The sequence below is a fragment of the Bombina bombina genome, chromosome 4 (assembly GCF_027579735.1).
Source record: "Bombina bombina isolate aBomBom1 chromosome 4, aBomBom1.pri, whole genome shotgun sequence".
Taxonomy (NCBI): Eukaryota; Metazoa; Chordata; class Amphibia; order Anura; family Bombinatoridae; genus Bombina; species Bombina bombina.
In genome coordinates, this window is record NC_069502.1 from 163,792,621 (window position 1) to 163,816,028 (window position 23,408).

General features: G+C 39.1%; 1 protein-coding gene and 1 pseudogene across 1 annotated transcript in view; both read right to left on the minus strand.

Annotated features, from left to right (window-relative positions):
• GREB1 (growth regulating estrogen receptor binding 1) overlaps window positions 1-23,408 on the minus strand; it is a 264,014-nt gene that overhangs the window by 88,819 nt on the left and 151,787 nt on the right. The window contains exons 10-14 of the mRNA XM_053709674.1: window positions 15,646-15,831; window positions 7,826-8,176; window positions 7,609-7,737; window positions 6,842-6,952; window positions 1,776-1,973 (exon numbers count right to left, since the gene is read on the minus strand). Coding sequence (XP_053565649.1) covers window positions 1,776-1,973; window positions 6,842-6,952; window positions 7,609-7,737; window positions 7,826-8,176; window positions 15,646-15,831 — 975 coding nt within the window. The remainder of the gene's footprint in view (window positions 1-1,775; window positions 1,974-6,841; window positions 6,953-7,608; window positions 7,738-7,825; window positions 8,177-15,645; window positions 15,832-23,408) is intronic.
• Window positions 7,139-7,308, minus strand: LOC128658513 (uncharacterized; annotated as a pseudogene).

Below are 23,408 nucleotides of genomic sequence, written 5' to 3' on the forward strand. Positions count from 1 at the left end.
TAATGAGGTTAAAGATTTTCAGTCAAAATATTCATGTGCGTTTATTATGCACGTTTTTTTCTTCTGTTATTATGTTCTTGTGTTTTTTGCTGTACTTGGATATTGGATTGCAATTAATAAATATATGTTTTAAAAAAAAAAAGAAAGCTGCTAAGGGAAGTGTAGAGAATGATATTGGAAAATTTGGAGCCCAGATATGGTATCTATGGAAAAGGATACCAGTGATAGTAAATAGGCTATGTGTGTGGTATCTGAGTCACTTACCTTGACTGCATACCCCTCCACTGATCTTACCAACTTTTTGAGGCCTTTCTCCCTCACTGAAACTCTGATGGAGTAGAGAGCCCATCCAGTGCCAGTATAAATACTACAGAGGATATAATCGGATATACCTGTAACCCCTTTGGGGAGGCTGAGAGACGGGGTCCCTGAGACACCAAAGGACAGTTATGGCTGAGAGATTTACCTGTGAGGGTACTAACAATGCCATAAGAGAGGTAAGTAATCCTCAATCCCTGTTTCAGTATCCATTTTTAATCTTCTTTAGAGAAAACTGAAAGAGGTGGATAGGGTCTCAAGTCTGGTCTGAGCTCCCAGTAAAGAAATGAGAAAATAATAAAATCTTGATTGTAGTACACTTCACTCAACCTCTCACCTCTGAGGCCAAAAACTAACTGGAGAGGAGTAGGGTTGGGAGAGATTATAAATTCTTTTGAGGGTGTATCCCACATGTCATGGACACCCATGGACTCTCCTCATCATATGAAAGAAAGAAATGCTAGAAAATTAGTTGAGAATAACGTTTAGATGTATTTTTTAAAGTTTCGTTAGCTGTTTAAATATATACAAAATAATTGACTAAAAAAAGTTTTAGGGTTAGATTACAAGTAAGCGTTATTTTATCGCACACACCCGTGAACTGGCAAATTTGCCCGTTTATGGGCGCCCGATAAATAACCAGCCATTTCAAGCTTGCGGTAGCAATTAGCGTTTAGAAAAGTAACCAGAGATCAGATCTCTGGTTAATTTTCCAAAAGTGCCCCAATTGCCCCCAAAGTTTAGTCTACTGTGCCTTTTTTAAAATAAATAATGATTAGCATTTTTTTATTTTTTTTTAAATATCTGCACTAAGCAGTTTCTAGGGGTTAAATTAAGCGGGTGTGGGGTGTCAGAATAAAAACGGCACTGAAATGTGCCTTTACATTGCGATCTATGTGTGCTCCCTGTAAATATACTGTATATGTAAGTGCTTATATACATATATATTTTAATTTGCTGCCCATCGCTGCACAACTTATCCCCTTCGCTGCGCTAGGTTCTCATGCCATGTCTGACAGCATGAGAACGAGGCACCCATTGGAGCCTATGGAAGCGTTCTCGTGAGTGCAATGCTTTACTATTAAAGGGACAGTATACACCAATTTTCATATAACTGCATGTAATAGACAGTACTAAAAAGAAGAATATGCATAGATACTGATATAAAAATCCAGTATAAAACCTTGAGAATTTCTAAGTGCTCAGTTTGCAAGAAAACAAGTATGGTGTTAGCTGTTTTTTTTTTTTTAAACAACCAGTTTCTTTTTTATATATATTTTGATTAAACAAATTTGTTTCTACTAATAAAAAGCCCTCTTAGATTCTACATGATAAAAAGATGATAAAAATGAAAAGGATGATGTAAATATGCAATCAAGAGTCCAGGCCCAGTCAGTGTCATGCTATTGTTGGGCTGGAGATTTTTTGACATTTAGATTTTTATAATGCACCAGTACCTGAGCTCCAGAGCTGGGTGAGAGTTTGCTGATACATAACCTCAGATGGAGGAACACAGATAAGAAAATCTACTTTCTCAAAAGATCCCAAATCCAGGTTCTGAGTGCTGGAATCTGCAATGGAGCAAACGTGAGACAACAGCTTCTGAGCTACCACCAGCTGCGAAGGCCGGACCTGGCTCCATTCAATGTTGTAACCTGCAGGTAAAGACAAAAGGAATCAGTCACGGCTCTGAATGGTGTCAGTCATGTGTAGTTCTAGAACAATTGTTTGTAACTTGTAGCAGACACCACTAGCAGATAGGGGTCCACCAATTCCTAAGTTATTTACTTGTGCTATAATGACCTTAAAGGGACACTCAAGTCAAAATAAACATTTATGATTCAGATAGAGCAGCAGTTTTAAGACACTTTCCAATTTAATTCATAATTACATTTTGCACAGTCTTCTTATATTTCCCACTTTCTTGAGAATAAAATCCTACGGAGCATGTGCACAACCGCACAGGGTATACGTATACTAGTCTGTGATTGGCTGGTGTCTGTCCATGATACAGGGGGGGCAGAAAATGGGAGAATAAATAGATTTGTCAGAAAAAAATCTACTGCTTATTTGAAATTCAAAGTAAGTGCTTTTGCATTGTCTTTTTATTATGTAATTCGACTGCATTAAGCGGTCCTTTAAACTGATAAAGAGTGATCTATACCAGTTTAACATAATTCCTGTGCATCAGTTTGCTTTCTGCAGGTTGTAAAGCCATTTCAATCCATTACACTACCATATGATAACTTGGGCCTAGATTTGGAGTTCGGCGGTAGCCGTCAAAACCAGCGTTAGAGGCTCCTAACGCTGGTTTTGGCCGCCCGCTGGTATTTGGAGTCAGTGATTAAAGGGTCTAACGCTCACTTTTCAGCCGCGACTTTTCCATACCGCAGATCCCCCTACGCCATTTGCGTATCCTATCTTTTCAATGGGATCTTTCTAACGCCGGTATTTAGAGTCGTTTCTGAAGTGAGCGTTAGAGCTCTAACGACAAAACTCCAGCCGCCTGAAAATAGCAGGAGTTAAGAGCTTTCTGGCTAACGCCGGTTCATAAAGCTCTTAACTACTGTACCCTAAAGTACACTAACACCCATAAACTACCTATGTACCCCTAAACCGAGCTCCCCCCACATCGCCGCCACTCGATTAAAATTTTTAACCCCTAATCTGCCGACCGCCACCTACGTTATACTTATGTACCCCTAATCTGCTGCCCCTAACCCCGCCGACCCCTGTATTACATTTATTAACCCCTAACCTGCCCCCCACAACGTCGCCGCCAGCTACTTAAAATAATTAACCCCTAATCTTCCGACCGCAAAGCGCCGCCACCTACGTTATCCCTATGTACCCCTAATCTGCTACCCCTAACACCGCCGACCCCTATATTATATTTATTAACCCCTAATCTGCCCCCCTCAACGTCGCCGACACCTGCCTACACTTATTAACCCCTAATCTGCCGAGCGGACCTGAGCGCTACTATAATAAAGTTATTAACCCCTAACCCGCCTCACTAACCCTATCATAAATAGTATTAACCCCTAATCTGCCCTCCCTAACATCGCCGACACCTACCTTCAATTATTAACCCCTAATCTGACGACCGGAGCTCACCGCTATTCTAATAAATGTATTAACCCCTAAAGCTAAGTCTAACCATAACCCTAACACCCCCCTAACTTAAATATAATTTACATCTAACGAAATAAATTAACTCTTATTAAATAACTTATTCCTATTTAAAGCTAAATACTTACCTGTAAAATAAATCCTAATATAGCTACAATATAAATTATAATTATATTATAGCTATTTTAGGATTAATATTTATTTTACAGGCAACTTTGTAATTATTTTAACCAGGTACAATAGCTATTAAATAGTTAAGAACTATTTAATAGTTACCTAGTTAAAATAATAACTAATTTACCTGTAAAATAAATCCTAACCTAAGATATAATTAAACCTAACACTACCCTATCAATAAAATAATTAAACTACCTACAATTACCTACAATTAACCTAACACTACACTATCAATAAATTAATTAAACACAATTCCTACAAATAAATACAATTAAATAAACTAGCTAAAGTACAAAAAATAAAAAAGAACTAAGTTACAAAAAATAAAAAAACATTTACAAACATAAGAAAAATATTAAAACAATTTTAAACTAATTACACCTACTCTAAGCCCCCTAATAAAATAACAAAGACCCCCAAAATAAAAAAATCCCTACCCTATTCTAAATTAAAAAAGTTACAAGCTCTTTTACCTTACCAGCCCTGAACAGTGCCCTTTGCGGGGCATGCCCCAAGAGTTTCAGCTCTTTTGCCTGTAAAAGAATAAATACAATACCCCCCCCCCAACATTACAACCCACCACCCACATACCCCTAATCTAACCCAAACCCCCCTTAAATAAACCTAACACTAAGCCCCTGAAGATCTTCCTACCTTGTCTTCACCATCCAGGTTCACCGATCCGTCCTGAAGAGCTCCTCCGATGTCCTGATCCAAGCCCAAGCGGGGGGCTGAAGAGGTCCATGATCCGGTCAAAGTCTTCATCCAAGTGGGGCAGAAGAGGATCTTCCATCCGATTGAAGTCATCATCCAGGCGGCATCTTCTATGGTCTTCCATCCGGAGCGAAGCGGCAGGATCCTGAAGACCTCCAGCGCGGAACATCCATCCGGACCGACGACTGAACGACGAATGACTGTTCCTTTAAGGGACGTCATCCAAGATGGCGTCCCTCGAATTCCGATTGGCTGATAGGATTCTATCAGCCAATCGGAATTAAGGTAGGAAAATTCTGATTGGCTGATGGAATCAGCCAATCAGAATCTAGTTCAATCCGATTGGCTGATCCAATCAGCCAATCAGATTGAATCCTCTTCTGCCCCGCTTGGATGAAGACTTTGACCGGATCATGGACCTCTTCAGCCCCCCGCTTGGGCTTGGATCAGGACATCGGAGGAGCTCTTCAGGACGGATCGGTGAACCTGGATGGTGAAGACAAGGTAGGAAGATCTTCAGGGGCTTAGTGTTAGGTTTATTTAAGGGGGGTTTGGGTTAGATTAGGGGTATGTGGGTGGTGGGTTGTAATGTTGGGGGGGGGTATTGTATTTATTCTTTTACAGGCAAAAGAGCTGAAATTCTTGGGGCATGCCCCGCAAAGGGCCCTGTTCAGGGCTGGTAAGGTAAAAGAGCTTGTAACTTTTTTAATTTAGAATAGGGTAGGGAATTTTTTATTTTGGGGGTCTTTGTTATTTTATTAGGGGGCTTAGAGTAGGTGTAATTAGTTTAAAATTGTTGTAATATTTTTCTTATGTTTGCAAATATTTTTTTATTTTTTGTAACTTAGTTCTTTTTTATTTTTTGTACTTTAGCTAGTTTATTTAATTGTATTTATTTGTAGGAATTGTGTTTAATTAATTTATTGATAGTGTAGTGTTAGGTTAATTGTAGGTAATTGTAGGTAGTTTATTTAATTATTTTATTGATAGGGTAGTGTTAGGTTTAATTATATCTTAGGTTAGGATTTATTTTACAGGTAAATTAGTTATTATTTTAACTAGGTAACTATTAAATAGTTCTTAACTATTTAATAGCTATTGTACCTGGTTAAAATAATTACAAAGTTGCCTGTAAAATAAATATTAATCCTAAAATAGCTATAATATAATTATAATTTATATTGTAGCTATATTAGGATTTATTTTACAGGTAAGTATTTAGCTTTAAATAAGAATAAGTTATTTAATAAGAGTTCATTTATTTCGTTAGATGTAAATTATATTTAAGTTAGGGGGGTGTTAGTGTTAGGGTTAGACTTAGCTTTAGGGGTTAATACATTTATTAGAATAGCGGTGAGCTCCGGTCGTCAGATTAGGGGTTAATAATTGAAGTTAGGTGTCGGCGATGTTAGGGAGGGCAGATTAGGGGTTAATACTATTTATGATAGGGTTAGTGAGGCGGATTAGGGGTTAATAACTTTATTATAGTAGCGCTCAGGTCCGCTCGGCAGATTAGGGGTTAATAAGTGTAGGCAGGTGTCGGCGACGTTGTGGGGGGCAGATTAGGGGTTAATAAATATAATATAGGGGTCGGCGATGTTAGGGCAGCAGATTAGGGGTACATAGGGATAACGTAGGTTGCGGCGGTTTACGGAGCGGCAGATTAGGGGTTAAAATAAATATGCAGGGGTCAGCGATAGCGGGGGCGGCAGATTAGGGGTTAATAAGTGTAAGGTTAGGGGTGTTTAGACTCGGGGTACATGTTAGAGTGTTAGGTGCAGACGTAGGAAGTGTTTCCCCATAGGAAACAATGGGGCTGCGTTAGGAGCTGAACGCTGCTTTTTTGCAGGTGTTAGGTTTTTTTTCAGCTCAAACAGTCCCATTGTTTCCTATGGGGGAATCGTGCACGAGCACGTTTTTGAGGCTGGCCGCGTCCGTAAGCAACTCTGGTATCGAGAGTTGCATTTGCGGTAAAAATGCTCTACGCTCCTTTTTTGGAGCCTAACGCAGCATTTGTTTGAACTCTCGATACCAGAGTTAATTTTATGGTGCAGCCAGAAAAAAGCCCGCGGAGCGTTAACAGCCCTTTTACCGCCAAACTCCAAATCTAGGCCTTAGTATTACAAATGCATTCATGCCCTGATAATACCCCCTATACCTTCCTTGGAAACAAATCAACATCAATATCCAAAGCATTGGAATGGCAGCCAGAATTTGATCACATACATGTGTTGGGTTAAATATTACTCTTGGCATAATGTAAAAAAGCGCCTCATCTTACAATTTATGTAAACATTATATGGATTAACTTATGTACTTCACAAATTATATATTGTGCATGTAATTTGTACAGTTCTTTATTATTAATATTATTTTACTCCGTTCTCAGATTTTGTGAAATGAAGATTCTTTTATCTACAAATGATTTAACAGACCTTGTGTGATCCAGATACCAAGATTTTATTTATTCACTACACAGTCTTCCCTAAGGGTCACTTACCTGAACAAGTAGATGATGCTTTAGCCTCTATATTTGCTTTTGGTGGAGACAAAGAAGCATTCCCTTGGCTTTCTTGATAGACTTTGTCCAGCACCATATCTAAATCTCCATCTACGGAAATAAAACAATACTCACTATTAAACAACAATCTCTAAATCCTAAAAGATAAACTGGAGAAAAAATGGAGAGGCAGAGGCAGCGTTTTACCTCTTTCAAACAATCACTCATGACATTTGCCAAGAATAAAGTCATCTTTTTATGCTTAGAAATGAATGGTTTTTTTTTTTGGTTTTTTTTGTTTTTTGCACCGGTCCTGGAGGTACTGCAATACCAGGTCAATGCGTGGAGTGGACAGAGCAAGCTCTTCTTCCATCTCCCTGTTTCAAAAATCCATTTAATATATGGCACCCAGATAGGGCGCGTATCAGATATTAAACTGATAAGAACAGATATAGAAATGAATGTTTTTTAATACTGCTTAGATTCAATGTAGATGATCGTATCGTTTTTTTAGACATGTAAAGAATTGCTGGTGCAGATTATTCTAGGTTAAAATAATTTCCTTTACATTGTAATTATTTTTATCAGTTAGAAATTGTACTCTTCACTATACATTTAAACTGCCAAACACATTCCACTTCAGTGATCACTATTCTAAATGTCTAATTACTATCAGTAGTATGAATGACACTTGCTCTTCAACAATCTGTAAATATGTATAAAAAATATATAAATATGATAAAAAAAATAGTTAAATGCTAAATTACCTGGACACAACGCGCTGAAGAACGCTCCTAAAGTCTCCACTTTTCCACTAACTATTTCATAACTGACTTCTTTGAGGTAATCCGCTGGTGAGAGCATGCTTTCTACTAAAAGCCGCGCCTGGAATTTCCCTTATAGGAAATAAAAACGTAACATCACAATCGGAAGCAGCAAGCAAATATTATGTTTATGTGAGGTAAGAGATAAAAACAATATTACCTGTTACTACAATGCAGGAATCTATTCCAGTTTGTCTTGAAGTGCAAATTATAACCACATAGTTGGTCTTTGATAATTTCCCGTCCATCAGCAATTTAAACATTTCTGAAATTCCCTCTGCTAAGGAATAGCTGCATTCAATAATCTTAACACTTTCATTACAAGAGCTGGCTGCAAGTCCAGCCAACCATGGAAGTTGGGCAGCTGTCACCGGAGTAATGGGATTCGGGAAGTGGGGAAAGGCATGAGACATGATGTGCTGGTATTGACGAATTTCTGCAAGGTGAGTTTCTCGCCATGAACGCATAAAAATCTGTTCTAAGTCTTCAATCAATGGAACCTGATCTGGAGCTAAATAAATATAAGTGACAAAAAATGTACTCAAACAAAATACAAATAATTTTACTGAATAAGGATAATATATTAGAGCATTTTAATTTTTTAACAAATTCTCTTTTGTCGTTATGTGTTTAACTATTACTAAGCAGTTAAAATTATAGATATAGATATAGTCATGTGACTGTGAATGCTGTGCCACCCCTGATAAAGATATGGACTGTAAGCCAATCATAGTGCAGTACACATGCTTATCTTCCAATCACAAGCTATATCCTTATCTGCAATGGCAGGAAAATAAGGCCTAGTTTCCATTGAGGTAGTAAAGTTTGGAAACTGATGATAAAAACATTTATTTCTATTGAAGTCTATAGAGAATTGTTATGTTACCATCAGTTTCCAAGCTTTACCACCTCAATGGAAACTAGGCCTAAGTCGGGTGAACAACTTTGATTATGTGATTACTCTCTTAGGGACCAGTTCTCTAAAGTTCACGCATTTTGCGAGATTCTATAATATGTCTCATATGATTTGCAAAGCTTACCAGGAATTATGTAAAAAAAAAAAATTTACCTTGGGAATTATGTATCTCATTAAGGGGAATTAAAGGGACACTGAACCCAAATTTTTTCTTTTGTGATTCAGATAGAACATGCAATTTAAAGCAACTTTCTAATTTACTCCTATTATCAATTTTTCTTCGTTCTCTTGCTATCTTTATTTGAAAAAGAAGGCATCTAAGCTTTTTTTAGGTTCCGAACTCTGGACAGCACTTTTTATTGGTGGATGAATTTATCCACCAATCAGCAAGGACAACCCAGGTTGTTCACTAAAAATGGGCCGGCATCTAAACTTACATTCTTGCATTTCAAATAAAGATACCAAGAGAATGAAGAAAATGTGATAATAGGAGTAAATTAGAAAGATGCTAAAAATGTCATGCTCTATCTGAATCACAAAAGAAAAAATTTGGGTTTAGTGTCCCTTTAACAAATATTCTGTATAATAAAGAAAACAAAAACAAAACACATCATTTACAATATAGTGGGCAGTAAATTAAGATGAATATTTCTCTTGATGACGGTGAGTTTTAGAGAATGGGACCCTTAGTAAGGGTTAAGTACAAATTGACAGAGGGTGGCACTGAAAAATTGAAAGTCAAGTAGATGAAAACATGTAAAAGCATATTTATGCAATATTCATATTTAATTGATATACTCAGGGGCGGAACTACCGGGGGTGCAGCGTACGCAACTGCGACCAGGCCCAGTGGGAGGTCCTGAAGGGGGGCCAGCTTCAGCAAAAAAAAAAAATCAACTTTTTTTTTACAATAACTAGTTCCATGATGAATTGAATGATGATCCCTGATCCCTGACTGTGGCTCATATATTGTCTCCTCCTCCCCTCTTGGCTGACTGCACGTGTAGTAAGTCAGTAAGAGAGAGAGACTTCACTGATCGGGGCAGCGCGAGATTAGGATAGTCAGTATTGGAGAGATCCAGACAGCAGAGAGGAGTGCACATTAGCAGTGGGAGGAGGACTACAGACAAAGGTGTGCAGTTAGAGAAGACAGTTATGGAGAGGATGAGTGTGGCAGAGGAGAGGCTTCAGGCTAATGCGCATGCGCTTTGTGGCAACAGGGAGCCTTGATTTTGTCCAGGATTTCCAATTCTGCAGCAGAGAAGCTGAGCTTGTGCCACTGCCTCCGAGAGCAAGCGGTGTCCAAGAGGGGATTTAAAGCAAGCACGGCTGGGATCAGTTGTCAAAAACTCAGCCTCAGACCCCCACAAGCCCATCTCCCGTACGTTTCCAAGAAAGATCTACACAGAGTTACATGTAAGTGTTGCCATCTGCTGCAGAAGGGTTTTGTCTTTATTTACCATGCTGCAAATATACCAGAAGGGGTAGATGGATGTCCCTCTATTTAAATTATATCTTGCATTATAATTGGAAAGTTTTCTTTTTTTCATTAAAGAAAAAAATATAGGTTTAATGTGCCCTTTAAGATTTATTGGATATTGAGTAATACCTATAAGTTTATTTGTGGGTTTTTTTGTTTTGTAAACATGCATATGTATCAAATTCACTTTTTTTTGGGGGGGGTGGGTGGGGGCCCTTCTTAGATTCTTGCACCTGGGCCCCTGTGGTTTCTAGTTACGCCTCTGGTTATACTATGTATTTACTGTAAATATTTCTCATTCCTATGTTCTGCACATAGCAGAATATGTTCTATGTATTTATAAATAGATATTCCTATATATCTGTATATATCTATACCAATATATAATAATATATTATTTATTAATAATAAATATACGTATCCAAACAAGAAATGCACTCACAGGAAAATTTGGGTCTCAGAAAAACAAAATGTATTTAACGTTTTGGGGAAATTTGCATCACCTTCATCAGAACAACATTACTAGTGAAAACACAGCCTATAAAGCTTAAACATAAGTGATATACACACCCCCTCCTGTAACTTTGGTGCCAAGCTTGCGTTCCAACAACTCGTGGAGCCGGAAGTGACAATCCGCAACTTCCAGTTCGGGATATTTTAGGTAAAGTGAAAAAACTTCAAATATATATTTTTAACTTCAATACAAATCCATTTTACAATCTGTCAACGGTGACCGTGATAATGTGCATGTAGCACATGTAGTGATGAGTGTCAAATAATATTCTGATCGATCACCCAGTAGGTAGTCATGGTTACTGACATAAACACCTATCAAAAAATATGTTACAGTACTAAGGGCAAGGGGATGGCCATCTCTCCTACTGGTAATTTGCCCACTTGGTATCTAAATCGAACATAATTTGTCAAACCCACATTAAACAAAATTAATACTAAACAAAATTATTTAGGTGGGTTATGTGTAATGTTGCCTTAGCGAGAGCCACCTTCACAAATCTCATACTTCAATTTACACATATAATCACCAATAATTTTAAATTACCTTATGGGATTTCAAATCTATTGTGTTCAAAACCACCTTCCCGTGCTAACATGTATTCATTATTATTTCTACATACCGAAGTTAAACTAAAAAATTTAAATTTGATAAATTAAAAACCACCTAAATGTATCACCTATAGGCATACATCTATAATCTCAAAAATGTATCCAATATCGCTGCCTATTTTTACATCAGACTAACATAGGGATTACTCCCTATTAGTTGTTTTTCTTAACACACACATACATCAATGTCCCGTACTGGTATCATAATAGATATTCATTTTATCAAATATTTGGAAATCACAGCCCTTGAATGTTACACTTTCTTCCTTCGACTCCTCTAACTAGCAGAGTATCTGTTCCTCGCTCTTTGCTCCTTCAGCTCATCCTTCTTTTGGCTCATTTATTTCATCTTCTGTACCTCAGTGATTTACACTCGTGTATAAAATGAGTGACTATGGGTAGATATATTCTAAACCTGTCTCATGTGTTATGGTATTAGTCACGGTGTTACCCTGTGACAAAAAACAATTGGAATCATACCAAATGTATACCACTTCACCCCACACTGCTTTTGCTATCCCCCATGCATTCCAGGTATTTTACACTCCGTGTGTCACCCCTTGTAACAGGTATAAGTTCTAATCTATAGTTTCCCAAAATTTGTGTACATCTATGTGTATAAATATTGACATATATCAAATAAGAGAGTGACCTCAACTGATCCTTCTACCTGATGAGAGGCAATGTTACTCTTCCATCACACTCCATCTACAGATTAAGGTAACCTATGTGTGGTCTCACAACCCCACTACAGGCCCTTAGTCTGTCCGGAAGGTACCACCAAGGATTTTATACAGTTGCATGCACCCTTGGTATGTGACACAATAGGGACTAGATTAGAAGCTTAAAATCTGGAGCCGAATTCAGGCCCCCCGGATATATGGTGCCCAATTGGTACATCCATCGGGCTTCACAGATGAGAAGAGCCTTATTCCTATCACCACCTCGATCCAACCTTGGTATATGGTCAATTATGATGTATCTGATGGACGACACAGAATTTCCCATCTCTGCAGAGTGACGTGCAACTGGTTGGTCAGATTTCTTGTTTTTCAAGGCCTGGCGTATAGCCAGCCTATGGTTGGCCATCCGTTCACATAGGGTTCCTTGTGTCTTGCCGATGTAGACTCTCGCACACGGGCAAAAGAGCATATGCACAATATGTGTTGTAGTGCAGGATAATGAATGCTGGATAATGTATAGTTTATTAGTATGTGGATGGTGGAACACTTTGGTAACAATTAGGCCATTACACGTAGTGCATCCCAAACATCTGTAGCACCCTTTCATGTTTTCCTTAGGCTTAGTGAGGTAGCTGTTCTTTGGGTCTGTCTTGACCAGAAGGTCCCTTAGGTTAGTACCTTGTCTGTACCCCACCATCGGGTTAAGGTTCTGGGTAAACCCTAGTTTAGGGTCCGATGTCATAAGAGGCCAATGCTGTTTCAGGATTTTACCAGTAGCGGTTGTATTCTTGGAGAAAGTTGTAACAAACATCAATCGATCATCTCCCATGTGCGGAGATGGGACATTCCATGCCGTCCATCAGATACATGGTGACACACGGCGTGTAACTGTCAGGGTTTTTTCCCTGTTTTGTTTGCCATGTGCTGCTGGCAGCCATTTTACTCACCTCTCTTGCTGACTCTGGTGCATACTGTGTGATGCTGCTCATTTCCTGCACTTCCTTTTATGGCCAGACTGGTGTACATCATCCGTGTGAGACAGGATGCAGTCTCAGAATTGTGATGTCATCACTTATTATTTAAAGGGCCTCTGTTCAGTATGCTTTGCCCTTGCGTTGTCTCAGACCTGTTTGTGAGAGCTCCTGTGTATTACCTGGCTGTCTGACATCCCTCCTGGTTCCTGATTCCTGGCTTGTTCCTGACTCTGCTGTTCTCCTTGTTCCTGATTCCGGCTCGTCCTGATTTCGGCTCGTCTGACTACTCGCTTTGGCTCCTGACTCGGCTCGTCTGACTACCAGCTCTGGTTTTGATTCCTGGCTTGTTATTTGACTTGTGGACATTTTATTATTTTTTGCTATTAATAAAGGTGTGATTATGTTTGCACTTCTTGTCTCAGTCTGATTCCTGGCACCCTGACAGTAACATACCTGGAGTGCATGGGGGATAGCAAAAACCCTGTGGGGTGAAGTGGTATACATTTGGCATGATTCCAATTGGTTTTTTGTCACAGGGTAACACCGTGACTAATACCATAACACATGAGACAGGCTAAGAATATATCTACCCATAGTCACTCATTTTATACACGAGTGTAAATCACTGAGGTACAGAAGATGAAATAAATGAGCCAAAAGAAGGATGAGCTGAAGGAGCAAAGAGCGAGGAACAGATAATCTGCTAGTTAGAGGAGTCGAAGGAAGAAAGTGTAACATTCAAGGGCTGTGATTTCCAAATATTTGATAAAATGAATATCTATTATGATACCAGTACGGGACATTGATTTATGTGTGTGTTAAGAAAAACAACTAATAGGGAGTAATCCCTATGTTAGTCTGATGTAAAAATAGGCAGCGATATTGGATACATTTTTGAGATTATAGATGTATGCCTATAGGTTATACATTTAGGTAGTTTTTAATTTATCAAATTTTAATTTTTTAGTTTAACTTCGGTATGTAGAAATAATAATGAATACATGTTAGCACGGGAAGGTGGTTTTGAACACAATAGACTTGAAATCCCACAAGGTAATTTAAAATTATTGGTGATTATATGTGTAAATTGAAGTATGAGATTTGTGAAGGTGGCTGTCGCTAAGGCAACATTACACATAACCCACCTAAGTAATTTTGTTAAGTATTAATTTTGTTTAATGTGGGTTTGACAAATTATGTTCGATTTAGATACCAAGTGGGCAAATTACCAGTAGGAGAGATGGCCATCCCCTTGCCCTTAGTACTGTAACATATTTTTTGATAGGTGTTTATGTCGGTAACCATGACTACCTACTGGGTGATAGATGTATCAATCAGAATATTATTTGACACTCATCACTACATGTGTTACATGCACAATATCACGGTCACCATTGATAGATTGTAAAATGGATTTGTATTGAAGTTAAAAATATATAATTAAAGTTTTTTCACTTTACCTAAAATATCCCGAACCGAAAGTTGCGGATTGTCACTTCCGGTTCCACGAGTTGATGGAACGCAAGCTTGCGTTCCACACACAGAGTGTTTGGTGCCAGAGTAACAGGAGGGTGTGTGTATATCACTTATGTTTAAGCTTTATATGCTGTGTTTTCACTAGTAATGTTGTTCTGATGAAGGGGATGCAAATTTCCCTGAAACGATAAATAAATTTTGATTTTCTGAGACCCAAATTTTCCTGTAAGTGCATTTCTTGTTTGGATATGTATTTGGATATATAATTGCACCCAGGTAGTTGTCCCTTGGTGGGTGGATCAACTGTTTGGATGGTATAATATATATATATATATATATATATATATATATATATATAGTGGAAGAAGTGGGAGGGCATTCACAGGTCTTATCCAAAAATATTTCTTTTTATTATTTATATATTTCACAACATAGCAAAGTTGACGTTTCGGCTGTTCTAGACAGCCTTTTTCAAGACAATCTGACAGTTTAGAACATAATGTTTGAAAACGCCATGATTCAGGATACAAGGATACAATAAGGATGTTGTGAAATATATAAAAATAAAGAAATATTTTTGGATAAGACCGGTGAGTGCCCTCCCACGTCTTCCACTGCATATCCTGATTTGAGGAGTCACCTGGGCAATTCATTGATGAAAGGGGAGTGAGTGCATGTCTCTTTTGGATGATATATATATATATATATATATATATATCTGTTGGAGCTCTACAAATACCTGATTATATATATATATATATATATATATATATATATATATATATATATATATATATATAGCTATAGATATATACTGTACCAAAATACCATCATATAAATGTCGAAATATTTATTTATGAATAAATAGAAGATAATCTGCTATGAAAAGAACATTAAAATGTGAAATATTAATATTTTTATGTCAGGGTTTGCGCACTTAAGAATATGCGATCAGGTTTGTTTTCCATTTTCTCTGCTCCATTGACTGCTATGGGGGAATATGTTATCCCGTGCAAAATTCGAAGTTCGGCTTTTAGAACGCATCGGGATAGTGTGTAAGCGAAAACTTTTTTACTTTCAACTTGTAACACGAGCACTACCCGACATGCGCAACAAGCTTACTTCTAGCGGAGTTAGCGTGCAAGTGGGAGCGTTAAATACCGCTCTTGACTTTACTCTTGAGCCACTTAGATCTTGCCTGATTAAAAAGTTTGGACGAACAGTAATGACATTCAGTCTGTTACCATTAAAGTATTCATCATAGAGAGCTAGCTAGAAGTAGATGTATGAGGGTATAATAATTGTTGTACTAATGTTTCAGCTTACCGAGTTGGACCATATAATAGACTGTAAGTAAGAGCTGCATTTCTTCGGAAATTGGTTGTATTGTAGTTGGTCCATAGTGTTCATACGCTTTGGGCATGGACTGTGAGTTTTTGTAGCAATTGTACAACAGAGGACTCACAATAATGTCATTCATATTGCCACACAGGTACGGAAAACATCCATGACCTGGAAACAAGATCAGAATGTAAATATAACAGACAATTAAGGCTTTTTTATTTTATTTCTGATTGTACTTTTCTTGAAAACTCAATGAAAATCTAAAAAACAAACAAACAAGGATCTCTCTAACAGTAAAACAGAAGTTCAGATGCTGCAAAGACATTATCTTAAATCATCTGAAAGTTCTACAGGTTTCCTCATTGGACTAAAGAAAGAGAATTTTTCATGTATTTCACCAAGCGGTGTTTCCTATATTTATCAAACTGAAATGTGATACAAGATTATACACATCGCCTATGTTTTAAGGGAAATTATAGTGTAATTTTAACTTTAATGCTCTGCGTTTAATCCCCGCAAAGGGTTAATCACACAGTTAACTCTGCTGGTTCTTATTGGAAGCAGCCGCTGATCCAATCAGTAGCGCTAGTTGCACAGCTGGGTCATTCAACTAGCGCTGCTGATTAAATCGGCTCTGGAGTTTTAAGTATGTGTTTAACCCCTTTGTGTGGATATAACAGATAGCATAACAGTGTCACTATTATTAAAATGACATCTAATAGATTAGAGCATGTAATTTTAACACTATAATATCCCTTTAAATAATAATTTTATGCTAAAACCTATTTTCCATTTGCTTAAAACTTTTAGTGAATTTGGCTGAAAGATGGTGTTTTTGCTACTGAACTGAAGTAAATAGTTTAAGGTTCATTTTTTCAGTTATAAACATGAAAAAAACACATGCTGTTAAAGGGACAGTGTAAGCAGCAGATAAGAGTTCATTCTATTTAAAGCTGGTGCAGGAGCACTCTTTAAAAAGGGCTGGGCTACCCCACCCCTCACTGGAAGGTTGATGTATTCTAATATTTCTTGTTTAATTAGCTTTTCTATAGTTACTACTGCAGTATTGACATTATTAGAATAGGTGAAGGGTTCAGCAGGAATAGCGATTTCAAATGACAAAATAAAGGTAAATTAGTTATCTGTAAACTCCAGCAGGTAAGATTGATCACTGGGAACACATTAAATATGAGATTTTATATTGCACCTTCCCATTAACATGAAAAAAAAAATAAAAAAATTGAATGGATAGAATTTGTAAATAATCTTCATAAGATTTGACAAATAGATGGATGTTATAAGGAAGAATTCCTGGCCTGGTTTAAAGAAAAATTCCGGAGGTGTATATATTTTTTTACATGTTTAAATGTTGTTCTCATATACAGAAAATATTTACGTTTTATTTGCATCTAAAGTAATAATAATGAACACCAGGCTAGAAGTAAATACAAATTAAACTGCAGTTAAAACATTGCAAACTGATTTGTATGTATTTCAAATGAAGAATTATAATCAGCACCGAGTGCCCACATGCTACACTATTTCTATGAAAAGAAACTTGCATACTATAGGGACCTACAAGTTTAACCATTTAAATTAGATAATTCAGTGAAGACTGCCCTTGAGAGGGCAGGCTGCATGGAAAGATTTGAGTTTAAAGGGACAGTAAAGTCATAATTAGACATTCATGATTTAGACACAACACAATTTTTTTTTTTCCAATTTACTTCTATTATTTAATTTGCTTTCTTCTCTTGTTATCCTTTGCTGAAAGGCTTATCTAAGTAAGCTCAGGAGCAGCAACGAACCTAGGTTCTAGCTGCTGATTGGAGGCTACCTCTATATATAGATTGTCATTGGCTCAGCCATGTGTTCAGTTAGAAACCAGTAGTGCATTGCTGCTTCTTCAACAAAGGATACCAAGAGAATGAAGCAAATATGATAACATAAGTAAACTGGAAAGTTGTTTAAAATTGTACGTTCTACCTAAATCATGAAATAAATGTTTTGGGTTTCATGTCCCTTTAATTTATCACTTTGCTTCCCACTTAAAAAGGGACATGAAACCAAAAATGTTCCTTCATGATTCAGATACAGAAACAATTACTTCTGTTACATAATTTGCTTAGTTCTCTTGCTATCCTTTGTTCAAAATTATACCTAGGTAGGCTCAGCAGGTGGAAGATAGCTGCTGATTGGTGGCTACTTATACTTATTGGCTTACCAATATAGGGCTAGATTACAAGTGGAGCGCTAATTTAAAGTGCACCCGTAAAGGAGCAAATTTGACTGGTTACAGGCGCACGTTAAATAACCAGTCATTACAAGTGGCTGGTTAATGCTTCTTCAAGCACACGGTAGAACTTTGCGCTAGACAAAATTAACCAGAGGCCAGACCTCTGGTTAATTAAATAAATGTCCCACAATTTCCCCTAAAGTAAAGTGGATAGTTCTTTTATTTTATTTAAAAATAAAAATATCAGAATCTTTATTATTATTTTTTTGTAAATAACTGCACAATGCAGTACTAAGGGTATAAAGTAAGCGGATGTGGGCTGTAAGAAAAAAACAGCACTGAAAAACAGAATTTATGTTTACCTGATAAATTACTTTCTCCAACGGTGTGTCCGGTCCACGGCGTCATCCTTACTTGTGGAATATTCTCTTCCCCAACAGGAAATGGCAAAGAGCCCAGCAAAGCTGGTCACATGATCCCTCCTAGGCTCCGCCTACCCCAGTCATTCGACCGACGTTAAGGAGGAATATTTGCATAGGAGAAACCATATGATACCGTGGTGACTGTAGTTAAAGAAAATAAATTATCAGACCTGATTAAAAAACCAGGGCGGGCCGTGGACCGGACACACCGTTGGAGAAAGTAATTTATCAGGTAAACATAAATTCTGTTTTCTCCAACATAGGTGTGTCCGGTCCACGGCGTCATCCTTACTTGTGGGAACCAATACCAAAGCTTTAGGACACGGATGAAGGGAGGGAGCAAATCAGGTCACCTAAATGGAAGGCACCACGGCTTGCAAAACCTTTCTCCCAAAAATAGCCTCAGAAGAAGCAAAAGTATCAAACTTGTAAAATTTGGTAAAAGTGTGCAGTGAAGACCAAGTCGCTGCCCTACATATCTGATCAACAGAAGCCTCGTTCTTGAAGGCCCATGTGGAAGCCACAGCCCTAGTGGAATGAGCTGTGATTCTTTCAGGAGGCTGCCGTCCGGCAGTCTCGTAAGCCAATCTGATGATGCTTTTAATCCAAAAAGAGAGAGAGGTAGAAGTTGCTTTTTGACCTCTCCTTTTACCAGAATAAACAACAAACAAGGAAGATGTTTGTCTAAAATCCTTTGTAGCATCTAAATAGAATTTTAGAGCGCGAACAACATCCAAATTGTGCAACAAACGTTCCTTCTTCGAAACTGGTTTCGGACACAAAGAAGGCACGACTATCTCCTGGTTAATGTTTTTGTTAGAAACAACTTTTGGAAGAAAACCAGGTTTAGTACGTAAAACCACCTTATCTGCATGGAACACCAGATAAGGAGGAGAACACTGCAGAGCAGATAATTCTGAAACTCTTCTAGCAGAAGAAATTGCAACCAAAAACAAAACTTTCCAAGATAATAACTTAATATCAACGGAATGTAAGGGTTCAAACGGAACCCCCTGAAGAACTGAAAGAACTAAGTTGAGACTCCAAGGAGGAGTCAAAGGTTTGTAAACAGGCTTGATTCTAACCAGAGCCTGAACAAAGGCTTGAACATCTGGCACAGCTGCCAGTTTTTTGTGAAGTAACACAGACAAGGCAGAAATCTGTCCCTTCAAGGAACTTGCAGATAATCCTTTCTCCAATCCTTCTTGAAGAAAGGATAGAATCTTAGGAATCTTTACCTTGTCCCAAGGGAATCCTTTAGATTCACACCAACAGATATATTTTTTCCATATTTTGTGGTAAATTTTTCTAGTTACAGGCTTTCTGGCCTGAACAAGAGTATCAATAACAGAATCTGAGAACCCTCGTTTTGATAAGATCAAGCGTTCAATCTCCAAGCAGTCAGCTGGAGTGAGACCAGATTCGGATGTTCGAACGGACCTTGAACAAGAAGGTCTCGTCTCAAAGGTAGCTTCCATGGTGGAGCCGATGACATATTCACCAGATCTGCATACCAAGTCCTGCGTGGCCACGCAGGAGCTATCAAGATCACCGACGCCCTCTCCTGATTGATCCTGGCTACCAGCCTGGGGATGAGAGGAAACGGCGGGAATACATAAGCTAGTTTGAAGGTCCAAGGTGCTACTAGTGCATCTACTAGAGTCGCCTTGGGATCCCTGGATCTGGACCCGTAGCAAGGAACCTTGAAGTTCTGCCGAGAGGCCATCAGATCCATGTCTGGAATGCCCCACAGTTGAGTAATTTGGGCAAAGATTTCCGGATGGAGTTCCCACTCCCCCGGATGTAAAGTCTGACGACTCAGAAAATCCGCTTCCCAATTTTCCACTCCTGGGATGTGGATTGCAGACAGGTGGCAGGAGTGAGTCTCCGCCCATTGAATGATTTTGGTCACTTCTTCCATCGCCAGGGAACTCCTTGTTCCCCCCTGATGGTTGATGTACGCAACAGTCGTCATGTTGTCTGATTGAAACCGTATGAACTTGGCCTTTGCTAGCTGAGGCCAAGCCTTGAGAGCATTGAATATCGCTCTCAGTTCCAGAATATTTATCGGTAGAAGAGATTCTTCCCGAGACCAAAGACCCTGAGCTTTCAGGGATCCCCAGACCGCGCCCCAGCCCATCAGACTGGCGTCGGTCGTGACAATGACCCACTCTGGTCTGCGGAAGGTCATCCCTTGTGACAGGTTGTCCAGGGACAGCCACCAACGGAGTGAGTCTCTGGTCCTCTGATTTACTTGTATCTTCGGAGACAAGTCTGTATAGTCCCCATTCCACTGACTGAGCATGCACAGTTGTAATGGTCTTAGATGAATGCGCGCAAAAGGAACTATGTCCATTGCCGCTACCATCAAACCTACTACTTCCATGCACTGCGCTATGGAAGGAAGAGGAACGGAATGAAGTGTTTGACAAGAGCTTAGAAGTTTTGTTTTTCTGGCCTCTGTCAGAAAAATCCTCATTTCTAAGGAGTCTATTATTGTTCCCAAGAAGGGAACCCTTGTCGACGGAGATAGAGAACTCTTTTCCATGTTCACTTTCCATCCGTGAGATCTGAGAAAGGCCAGGACTATGTCCGTGTGAGCCTTTGCTTGAGGAAGGGACGACGCTTGAATCAGAATGTCGTCCAAGTAAGGTACTACTGCAATGCCCCTTGGTCTTAGCACCGCTAGAAGGGACCCTAGTACCTTTGTGAAAATCCTTGGAGCAGTGGCTAATCCGAAAGGAAGCGCCACAAACTGGTAATGCTTGTCCAGGAATGCGAACCTTAGGAACCGATGATGTTCCTTGTGGATAGGAATATGTAGATACGCATCCTTTAAATCCACCGTGGTCATGAATTGACCTTCCTGGATGGAAGGAAGAATTGTTCGAATGGTTTCCATTTTGAACGATGGAACCGTGAGAAACTTGTTTAAGATCTTGAGATCTAAGATTGGTCTGAACGTTCCCTCTTTTTTGGGAACTATGAACAGATTGGAGTAGAACCCCATCCCTTGTTCTCCTAATGGAACAGGATGAATCACTCCCATTTTTAACAGGTCTTCTACACAATGTAAGAATGCCTGTCTCTTTATGTGGTCTGAAGACAATTGAGACCTGTGGAACCTCCCCCTTGGGGGAAGCCCCTTGAATTCCAGAAGATAACCTTGGGAGACTATTTCTAGTGCCCAAGGATCCAGAACATCTCTTGCCCAAGCCTGAGCGAAGAGAGAGAGTCTGCCCCCCACCAGATCCGGTCCCGGATCGGGGGCCAACATTTCATGCTGTCTTGGTAGCAGGGGCAGGTTTCTTGGCCTGCTTTCCCTTGTTCCAGCCTTGCATTGGTCTCCAGGCTGGCTTGGCTTGAGAAGTATTACCCTCTTGCTTAGAGGACGTAGCACTTGGGGCTGGTCCGTTTCTACGAAAGGGACGAAAATTAGGTTTATTTTTGGCCTTGAAAGACCTATCCTGAGGAAGGGCGTGGCCCTTACCCCCAGTGATATCAGAGATAATCTCTTTCAAGTCAGGGCCAAACAGCGTTTTCCCCTTGAAAGGAATGTTAAGGAGTTTGTTCTTGGAAGACGCATCCGCTGACCAAGATTTCAACCAAAGCGCTCTACGCGCCACAATAGCAAACCCAGAATTCTTCGCCGCTAACCTAGCCAATTGCAAAGTGGCGTCTAGGGTGAAAGAATTAGCCAATTTGAGAGCACGGATTCTGTCCATAATCTCCTCATAAGGAGGAGAATCACTATCGATCGCCTTTACTAGCTCATCGAACCAGAAACACGCGGCTGTAGTGACAGGGACAATGCATGAAATTGGTTGTAGAAGGTAACCTTGCTGAACAAACATCTTTTTAAGCAAACCTTCTAATTTTTTATCCATAGGATCTTTGAAAGCACAACTATCTTCTATGGGTATAGTGGTGCGTTTGTTTAAAGTAGAAACCGCTCCCTCGACCTTGGGGACAGTCTGCCATAAGTCCTTTCTAGGGTCGACCATAGGAAACAATTTTTTAAATATGGGGGGAGGGACGAAAGGTATACCGGGCCTTTCCCATTCTTTATTTACAATGTCCGCCACCCGCTTGGGTATAGGAAAAGCTTCTGGGAGCCCCGGGACCTCTAGGAACTTGTCCATTTTACATAGTTTCTCTGGGATGATCAAATTCTCACAATCATCCAGAGTGGATAATACCTCCTTAAGCAGAGCGCGGAGATGTTCCAACTTAAATTTAAATGTAATCACATCGGGTTCAGCTTGTTGAGAAATTTTCCCTGAATCTGAAATTTCTCCCTCAGACAAAACCTCCCTGGCCCCCTCAGACTGGTGTAGGGGCATTTCAGAACCATTATCATCAGCGTCCTCATGCTCTTCAGTATCTAAAACAGAGCAGTCGCGCTTACGCTGATAAGTGGGCATTTTGGCTAAAATGTTTTTGATAGAATTATCCATTACAGCCGTTAATTGTTGCATAGTAAGGAGTATTGGCGCGCTAGATGTACTAGGGGCCTCCTGAGTGGGCAAGACTCGTGTAGACGAAGGAGGGAATGATGCAGTACCATGCTTACTCCCCTCACTTGAGGAATCATCTTGGGCATCATTTTCAGTGTCACATAAATCACATTTATTTAAATGAGAAGGAACCTTGGCTTCCCCACATTCAGAACACAGTCTATCTGGTAGTTCAGACATGTTAAACAGGCATAAACTTGATAACAAAGTACAAAAAACGTTTTAAAATAAAACCGTTACTGTCACTTTAAATTTTAAACTGAACACACTTTATTACTGCAATTGCGAAAAAGTATGAAGGAATTGTTCAAAATTCACCAAAATTTCACCACAGTGTCTTAAAGCCTTAAAAGTATTGCACACCAAATTTGGAAGCTTTAACCCTTAAAATAACGGAACCGGAGCCGTTTTTAACTTTAACCCCTTTACAGTCCCTGGTATCTGCTTTGCTGAGACCCAACCAAGCCCAAAGGGGAATACGATACCAAATGACGCCTTCAGAAAGTCTTTTCTATGTATCAGAGCTCCTCACACATGCGACTGCATGTCATGCTGCTCAAAAACAAGTGC